Raw genomic sequence first — 9850 nt, 5'->3', positions numbered from 1 at the left:
TTTGGACAGACGTGAACATCAACTTTTATGGCGTTGCGAGACCCGATGTGGAGCTGATTTATGGTTTCGAGACATGATGGATAAATGTTGCTTGGTTGTGACCAAGAACTAGTAAACGCGGAGCACAGTTTTATATGTGCCACCTGGACAAGTATCTTTGCTCTAACAAGGAAAAGACAGCAGACACTTTTTCTTAGTTTCTCAAATGCTCATCACAGCTTGGTCGTTGCTCTTCCTGCGCAGAACATCAGGTTCTAACGACTGTTGCCAGTGTCTCAACTAAACTCTGGTCTTCGGACAGTGTTACCCTTCATAGGTCAGCGTTGAGAACTTTGTTAATCGATGAATAAAATAGAAACCTCATCCATAACTGGCCACCTGACAGAGAGGTAGCGACGCCTGACCACACGGAGCAAACCGCCGAATCCCTCACAACAGCGGTCTATCTGGAGTACCGACGCTTTTCAAAGAGGGACACAAACGAGAGAAAATAGGATTTCAGAGTTTACATCGAGCGATGCTTATCACACGCTACTGTGCGACGAGCTGTCAACGCGTATAACCCACATGCGCGTCTGTTGATTTTGGATAGAGACGGGCGACAACACCGATTTGCCATCGATCTGAATGCTCTTATCGTGACCTTAATTCCTGTGCTTCACTAAATCTTCTGAACATGGCTGGGTCTGGAAGCTGTTTGAAGAATTACCTCTGGATTCTGACCATCCTTTGCAGATGTGCTTTACCTATAGCCAAAACACTGGAGGCAGTGGTATGGAGCTCACAAAATACCAAGTAAGTGTGATACACCATGGCAGGCGGATTTAGCCTTGCCATGTGCTTTTAGAAACATAACACGTCGCAACACCAAAAAAACGCTATCCTAAGACAGGGCTGCACGGTCGCACGAGGTTCAGGGTCTGAAACTCCAGTACACGCTGGTTGACATGAAACCCGCGGTGCTCCGCTCCCGCTTCTGTAGGCAAAGTGGGTAACGAGAGCACGGCGACTACACAAACACGTTCTCCCTGGAGGAAACGTCACATTCATCACATTCACATCTTAGCTACTTTACTCCGTGATTCAGACAACACTAGACTTGTGCGCAGACAAATAAATGTCTGTGTAATTTGGGGAATTAACTAAGTTGCGCACAGGGATGCTCGGTCGACCCGACGTTTACAGAACCGATATTGCCATGTACATGAATTTGTGCATATCAGGGACTGGGGGGCCAGCGGTAGCTATATATCACAGCCTGCTACTGTAGCCTAGTAGAACCTGCGAGAGGCCCGAATGGCTGCAGACTAGAAGGTACAGATTGTTAGGCGCAATGTGATATAATTACATAGAAATTGATAGGATAGTTCTGTAGATACTGTTCTGATCATTTTAGCTGTTTGGTTGTTTTAGATTCACCTCTTATTACTAACACACTAAGGCAGGATATTTTCTTTTGGAATTTAAAATAACGCTACTGATTACCCTGTATTTCAAACAACTGGAAATTTTCGTCTTATGAATATTGATCTACATAGATGAGTTACCAGACGAACAATCGTTTAACTCATGTGAGCAGTCGATGTGCGTGCGCTTTTCTGTGTTGGCGGTTCCTTGTAATAGAATATGTTCATGTATTGTCTAATTGTTGTGTAGCTTCGTGGATCGATTAGTTAACATAAACATATTAATTTGGTTTTGATAACTTATTGGATCTACTTAAGATAGTAAGAAAGTATGAAGTACTTGAAATACTTGGGTCCATAAGCGCTTTTCGGCGACACAACCAGACATGATTAAGAGGCCTTTTTATTTCCATTAGGTTACGTTTATTTCCATTACTTTTTCAACACCAACGCAATTTTAATCATTGCTGAAGACTTTAAATTTCATGTTAAAGGCTGAAGATTATTTATGCTCTTTCCCAGCAAATCATCCGAATTGTATCGTTAAGTTAGCCTAGGCCTGTACGCGCCGACTGTAAGTGAAGACTTTATGTAGGCTACAGAGATAAGGCCTAGTCTTTTTTCATGTAAGCCCGCTAATAACCAAGTTACCAAAATAATTTTACACAACATTGTTTATATAAAATAAATATTAAAACGCCTATAGTTTTTTTTAACACACCAGCATTGTAAATATTTAAACTTTCCGATTGTGAACTTTAAAAATGCGTTACGTTGGTTTAAAAATCTATTTCTATATCTGGAGAACTTTAAAATGAAAACGTTTTTGTCATTGGACGTATACATACATTTGTCAGGCTTTGTTCACGTGGGTAAACATTTTAGGGCCTTAGTTAAGGGATACACTGGTGGGCCTGCCAAGCAAAGCAGGTGGGAAAATAGACCCTATGTTGGTTTACACCAGTTGGTGGTTGTTTTGTCGAGTAAGTTAATGTTTGTTTGCTTATCCCACCACAGAGTGCTTTGCATGTGTGTCAGTGTGTGTGTGTGTGTGTGTCAGTGTGTGTGTGTGTGTGTGTGTGACTTAGTGACTTAGTGACTGCCAGTTTATCAGGCATCTAAAGAGGTCCTTTCACACTGCTCATCCTTGATTTAGAAGAAGTGCTTGTGAGAAAGGTGTGAAAATGTGTGAGTGCAAGTGTGATACATTGAGATTCATTTGGATTGAACATTTTCAGAAACGGAGGCAATTCTAAACTGCTTAACCTAACAGCAATACTTATTCCTTGAGACTATGTCTATTTCTGGACTGTGTTATTTCCCAACAATTCTGTCTTTTTATATTTTGTGAGTGATTACTTTTTTCTGAAACACTTCTTGCAGTCTCAGACAGAGAAGTACTTATTAACTTTGTATAAAACTAAGCTGTTGCCTACTTGCAGCATAGCAGCAGCAGCCATTTTATGATTCGGGAGAGTATTGTATGTGCAATGGAAGTTGTTCTGTCAACCCAGTGTAGACACACAGCCAGTACTGGTGCATATAGCATTGGCAAATGCTGGTGTGTAGATGCAAAAGCAAACTGTGTACTTTGCTCATTATGTCAGGTGTCAGGTGGATCTCTGTGCTTGTGTTTTTGTAATAAACTGGGACAGGGGAGATTTCTCTCTCTCTTTCTCTTTCTCTCTCTCTCTCTCTCTCTGTCTGTCTCTCACTCCCTCTCTCCCTCTCCTCTCTTTCTCTATGCTCAGTACGTAAGCATAGCAGGCATTCCAGTAGGCCGTAATGATTTTGTGAGCGAGGTGCAGGGCTCGAAGAGGCTTAAAGCTCAGTCCAACTCCACGGCAGACATATGGGGCTCTGCGCCACTAAGTCACTCAGCAAAGAGGCTTAGCCCGCTTTCCACTGTAAGTCTCACACAGTGGCCGACCAACCCTGCTCTCTCTCTCCCTCTCTTTCTGTCTGGCAGTCCGTCCGTCCGTTCATCCGTCTCTCGCGCTTTTTCTCTCAAACACTTAACAAAGTACATGCATTTACTTGAAGTTCTTTCAATATGGATTTTTCATATGGATATAGGTTTGACCAAAACCGTTTTGTCCATGGTGGCTTTCGCTCTGCTTTATTTTTTTAATGACAAAAATATGATATATATTTTACACTTATGACATTCACCATTTTTGCTTACATGTTTAGCTATGTAACACCATACCATATAGTCTCCTAGTCATGTTAGCCTTTGTTCATGCTCAGAGACGGTACAATGGTACTCTCATTGTGCGAGATATGTAAAATGTATAAACATCTTCTACAACCTACTGTTCTATTATAGGGGAGTGGAGGCCAGCTGGAATGGCATAATTATATAAATTGCTCCGTGGGCGTGCTGTTGCTGAAGTTAAATGCATTGCACTAATGTGACATATGAAGGGTTAGCAACTTTACACAGAGTTAATACTGCTATCTGAACATTCTGGCATGGAAATTAACTTAAGAGAGACAAAACAATCAAAGGGGAAGGCGAAAAAGTAAAGTTCAGAAAAAATTATAGATTTGGAAGTATGTTGAAAATATGTTGTAAGTCATGATTGCTAAATATTGAATAATTACTGAACAAATCATTTTTGGTGTCACGATAAAGGGAATATGCTAGTAATAATTTATCTGTATTGGCATTACAAAAACCCAATCATTATACGGCATCAGGAGGGGGCCATTTGTAAAGTTAATGAGCCAGTGAAATATTTACCGTAAATCCAGTTTTTTCTACATGTGCTGAAATATTTTTTAGAATCGGCCTGAGTTTAACGCTGATGAATACGTGGATAGTGTTGCGTGATAGTTTCAGGAGAAAACGGCACATGTCTGTCTCCCTGAGTCCGGAAAGAAAGGAGGAGGCCGTGAAGCTTCATGAAGGAAGCGGGACTTTAATCTGACGGAGTGATATTGAGCTAACCTGTTAAGCTTTAATTTCTCAGGGGGAGTTCCAATGAAGAGCTAATTGAAAATCTGTCTCTCATTATCCCCGCAATGTGCTTAAGGTCCACACTGGAGTAGGCACTGTGTCGAGAACCTGAGGCTCATTTACCGTTGAAAACACACACACACACACACACACACACACACACACACACACACACACACACACACACACACACACACACACACACACACACACGCACACACACACACAGAAACTGGAATGTTTAATCATAAGATTTTGAGATACTTCAGATGACATGAGAGATTTGCCTTGACGTTAAAAAGTATAGCAACTGCAGTCATACGGTAACAATTGCTTCTCCCCATGCCTTTACTAAATGTCTGCTTGTTATTGTGCTCTTCAGCCGGACTCTGAAAACACTTAGGTTAATATGTTCCTGGTGTATTTGAATATTTTAATTTTTATAACATATTTATATGACTTGTATTTTCACATTTGTATCCTTTTGTGCTTGATCAGCCTTCCCAGGCATTTCTAGAAAGGGAGTTGAACTTTTGCTTTCACAAGGGCTTGTTCTTAACTGTAGTGGAGTCAGCTCTGAGCTATGTAAGGTTCATGCTTAAGGTGAGTTTGTGCTGAAGTATGGATAATCTCTCCACAATTAACACTGGCGTGCGGAGTGCATTTGTTCAGCTCCCTCGACACCATCTTGGCCCTCGACTCATAAGAATATGCTGTTGTTTTTCTTCCTCTGAGACCTTTCGTATGGAAGGAAATATTGTAGTGTGGAGTGTAGTGTAGTGTAGTGTGTAGTGTAGTGTAGTGTAGTGTGTAGTGTGTAGTGTGTAGTGTAGTGTAGTGTAGTGTGTAGTGTGTAGTGTAGTGTGTAGTGTAGTGTAACATGTATTGGAACAGACTGTATCTTAAACATAGCATGATGTTTCGAAAAACAGAGAAAAAAATAGAAGAAAAAAAAGAACAGATTGCACTGTGCTGCGCAGCACAGAATGCATGGAAGTGGAAAGAGGAGAGCAAGTCTCTTTCTCCGTCTCTGTCCAGGCGTTCTCTTTGCCTGAATGGATCTTGAGTGGGCGTTGAGCGCTAGCATGGCTAATATTCCTTCTAGTTTCCCCTCGCAGTTTAACGAGAGTGAAAGCGAGCGGACATCTTTACTTTTCTTCACTCTGACTCTCGTCTCACCCTGACGCTAAACCTTCTTTCAAAAAGCCCTTTATTACAAAAAAAACTAATAAAGGATAACCTCAGAAGAGCCACACTGAAGAGAAATAGGCCATTGGACAAACACAATCCCCCATATCAGCACTTTTAAGTACAAGTACTGTCCCACTGAATACAAAAGAACTGTGCACACATATCAAACAGCAGTTATGATCCTTGATTTAGGAAAGTGACACTAGGACTGCCCCATGAAAGTAGTTCCAGTTTCCTTGCTGAGAGGTGATGTCATGTTCAGTTAATACTGCTATCTTAACCAGCTGATATGGAGAGCAAAGAGTAAATGTGTGACGGTGATATCATCTGTAGGTTATCGCAGTGCGTTTCCCTGGCCCACGCCGGTGAGCAAACACATGATGGCACTTTGAGCTTAGCCAAGTCACGGCAGCGGTTAATGAGTAGTGCCGATTTATACGGGATACCTTGTGCTGGCGCCCCCGGCGTGACTGTTTCTGGGGTGTGTGTGTGTATGTGTGTGAATGCGAAAGAGAGAGTGTGTGTGTGTGTGTGTGTGTGTGTGTGTGTGTGTGTGTGTGTGTGTGTGTGTGTGTGTGTGTGTGAGCGAGAAAGATAGGACAGATGGAGAGAAAGACTTCACTGGTATTTTGTGATTTCACTGTATCCATAGTAATGACTAGACTACATTAGTGACAGACATGACGCAGGCAACTGGCCTACTGGCCTGGGAGGACGGTTGCCATTGATCTGAGTGTCTGAGTTCTAAATAATGAGCTTGTTTGTGTGTGTGTGTGTGTGTGTGTTTATTAACTGGCATAGTTTCAGTTTGTTATTTGTATTGGCAAAGAGAGATCACAGTGATTCATAGCGACGAGATTCTGAGTTACCGTTTGTATCTTGTATAATTTTTCATGATGTCATGGGGTGCATGCAATATATGAGGGACATTCCAATCTGGGAAGCCAACACGGTTTGTTCACATGACTGTATTTGACTGTTAGGTTGAGTGCATGTGGTGTGTGTGTGTGTGTGGGTCTGTGTGTTTTTTGTGTTTGGATGTGTGTGTCTGCGTCGGTGATGATCAGAGTGTGTGTAATTGAAGCTGACAGTGGAGAGATTAGCTCAGTCACTGTTTCAAAGGACACACACACACACACACGCACACACACACACATGCACACACACAGGGGGAAAAAAAGAACGAAAAAGCATCACAAAGTTCAGCATACCAGTCTGGAGTCTAATACCTTAATGAGCTCCCACCACACTCTCTGACCCCTTGAGTTTTCTGCCCCGACTCCTACCTTAACTCACCCAGCCTTCCTCCGTGTTCTCGCACTAATGCCCCGGTATGCTGGCATCTGCCCCGACCCCTCACCCCTGCTTTAGTCCAGCCCCATGCGTGTTTTTTACCCCCTGTCTGCTCATTCTCTACCAGCATCCTAGCCAGCACTCACACAATAAAAGGAATCCTGTGTGAAGTCTGTGTCCGTGTGTGTGGTATTGTTCGGTTGCTGATAGCATTTCATGGTGAACTCTGTGTGTGTGTGTGTGTGTGTGTGTGTGTGTGTGTGTGTGTGTGTGTGTGTGTGTGTGTGTGTGTGTGTGTGTGTGTGGAGTGGGTATTGTTCTGCAGTTGATAGTATTTCACGGTGAGCAGAAAGCAGTTCTGAAAAAAGCAGTGCTTTAAGTGTTGGCTTTGGGCAAGGAAACCATTCTCCTACGATCATTAAACCTTCTGATAGTCCACCCCTGTGGTGTGTGTGAGCAGGCTAAGCAAGTGAATGTGTCGGCTACTTTGCACTTTGAACGCTACTGGGGTCGCTCTGATCAAAATAAGCTCAATACAAATCAACCATTCCCATTGTGTTGTAGCAGGTGTGTGTGTGTGTAAGAGAGAGAGAGAGAGAGAGAGACCATTCATTTGAAAACATAGTTTTTAATCTTTCTTTTGTTGTCTGCAGTGACTGTCTGTTGTTGTGTGATTTTGTGGAAACTTTCGGTCCACTTTGTATGAGGTGCTATTAGGCACAAGAGGTTGTTAGGTACAAGTACATTTGGGTCATTTAGAAGTGAAGTTGAATGCGTCTCTGATGAGGACATATTGCTACAGGTTGTTAACCCTCGCCGTAAACCTGGGGCGCTATGGTTTCCGCAATGCAGAAAACACAGACGGAATTCAGTAAGGAAAATGGAAATCACGGTTAAACGCACGGTATTAGACATTTTCAATTAAAATGCCGGGAGAGAAATACATTCAAAAGTGTTATAAGCAAGATTTTTGCCTGCAGGGACAGCTAGCCAAAGTTAATGAAACAGCCCCATAACGTAAATCTCATTATACCAACCACATTGATGGCGAACTGACACATCACTATGCATTGTGAGCTGAACAGAAAATACCATCACACGTTGTAAACTGACACAGGAGACTAAAACTGGCCATTGGGGCAGCATCTGAATATTCATATAATAAGATTGGCAATGTACATGTAGACTATCATAACAGTACACGTCTTGTTACTGGAGACCAGAAGGTAATCTCCCCTTAAAATACTTTTGCAATTTTTTTCATTCTATGAAATTGATAGTAAATGAAACTGTATTTGTAGTGTTCTGAGTTATATTAGCATTGCTATCCTACACCCCTACCCTATTACAACGTAGGTCTATCACTTAGATGGATAATGAATGTGTGTACAAGCACAGTAGAGTGCAGTTTTTGATAGGACAGGATTTGATGATAATCAAATTCATAAAACTGAATCTAGAAAAAATTAAACGAAAAACACGGTATTCGGATTTCATAGGGCCCTATGAACCAAACCCTAAGTACATACTATGTCAACTCATATGAGGAGTATCACTAAAGTACACTTATACAAAAAGGCTGAAACTTCTACTACATATGTATAAAATGTGCAGAACAAGTAACACATTCTCACATTTGTGTTAAAAAAAAATCCCAAAGTCTCCTGCAACGGCCTTTTCTTTCGCTCCCTGTTTGTCTTGTGAAAGGGAGTTTCCTGATGTGTCGTTAATGGAAGCTTCAGATTACACCAGTGAAATGCTGCATTTCTGCAGGGTTAGTGTGTGTGCTGTGCTGAACAGTTTTATGAATATGTCGACACAGCCCCTCTCTCTCATTCTCCATGTGTGAATGTGTGTGTGTGAATGTGTCTGTGTGTGTGTGTGTGTGTGTGTGTACGTGTACGTGTACGTGTGTGGGTGAAAGTGTAACTTTAGAACAGTTTTATGTATCTGTCACCAGATTCTTTGCTTATGGAGTTCTTCAGTTATGACTCACACACACATTTATAGGGAGTGTGTGTGATAATCTGCCTATGATACTGTATATCTAAATCCATTGAAAATGTGTGTGTGTTTGTGTTTGTGTGAGTATGAGACGGACAACGAGCAAATGGGTGTGGGAGAGACTGGGAAAGTGTGTGATATTTACTGGTGTGGTAGGCTCAGTTATTGTCCGTACGTTACAAGAGCCACATTGTCTGTCCCTCTCCATCCATGACCGTCCCACAGTTAAATACACCCCTTCACTAAACAAACCCAGACAAAACTACAGACACACACACATGCAAGCATGCGTGCATAGAGTTGTACACACACAAACACACAAAGACACACACACACACACACACACACACACACACACACACACACACACACACAGACACACACACAGACACATGCACATACAGGACATGCACACACATACACACACGGATGCACACACGCACACGCACATGCACACACACACACACACACACACACACACACACACACACACACACACACACACACACACACAAAATACACACAAGCTGTATAGAATAAGAGTGGTGTGGATATGAGTTTGTTCATTGTATTTCAGGTATAGGGTTATCACGTGCCTTTCAGTTACAGCAAGTTGCAGTTACAGCAGTTCAAGTGGCTGTAGCTGTGGCAGTGGTGGGATAGAAAATGTTTTAATATTTTCAGGAAATATATGAGGTTACTGAATATAAATCCCATTTTGACCTAATTATAGACTTTCAAGACAGGTATGCTGTCATTAGCTTGATTACTTCAGTTATCCACAGCAACATACGAACGATAGGCCGCAGGCAGTGTCCACTTAATAACATCTTACTGCACTGCTATCAAGCCATTGCAATTAAATTAAAAGCAAAGCTATTAACAACCGTCTGTGCTGTATCAGAGCTGAGTGTCTCCTGACACAGTTACAGTATATATGCAGTATGTCATAATATTGTAATATATATATATATATTTTTACTTATACTGTGTA

The 9850-nt window shown here is 41.8% G+C and overlaps 1 protein-coding gene across 1 annotated transcript in view; it reads left to right on the top strand.

The window, feature by feature from the left end:
- Positions 1–601: 601 nt before the first annotated feature.
- The window catches only part of efnb1 (ephrin-B1), a gene marked incomplete at its 3' end in the record, with an annotated part of 63064 nt that continues 53815 nt past the window's right edge, over positions 602–9850 (top strand). Inside the window, exon 1 of the mRNA XM_080852058.1 lies at positions 602–795. Within this exon, the coding sequence (XP_080708184.1) occupies positions 677–795 (119 nt within the window). The 5' untranslated portion in view covers positions 602–676. The remainder of the gene's footprint in view (positions 796–9850) is intronic.

This window comes from Sprattus sprattus, assembly GCF_963457725.1.
Source record: "Sprattus sprattus genome assembly, chromosome: 1".
Lineage (NCBI taxonomy): Eukaryota > Metazoa > Chordata > Actinopteri > Clupeiformes > Clupeidae > Sprattus > Sprattus sprattus.
The sequence above is the reverse complement of the archived record's forward strand: the minus strand, read 5'-3'. Positions and strand labels throughout refer to the sequence as shown.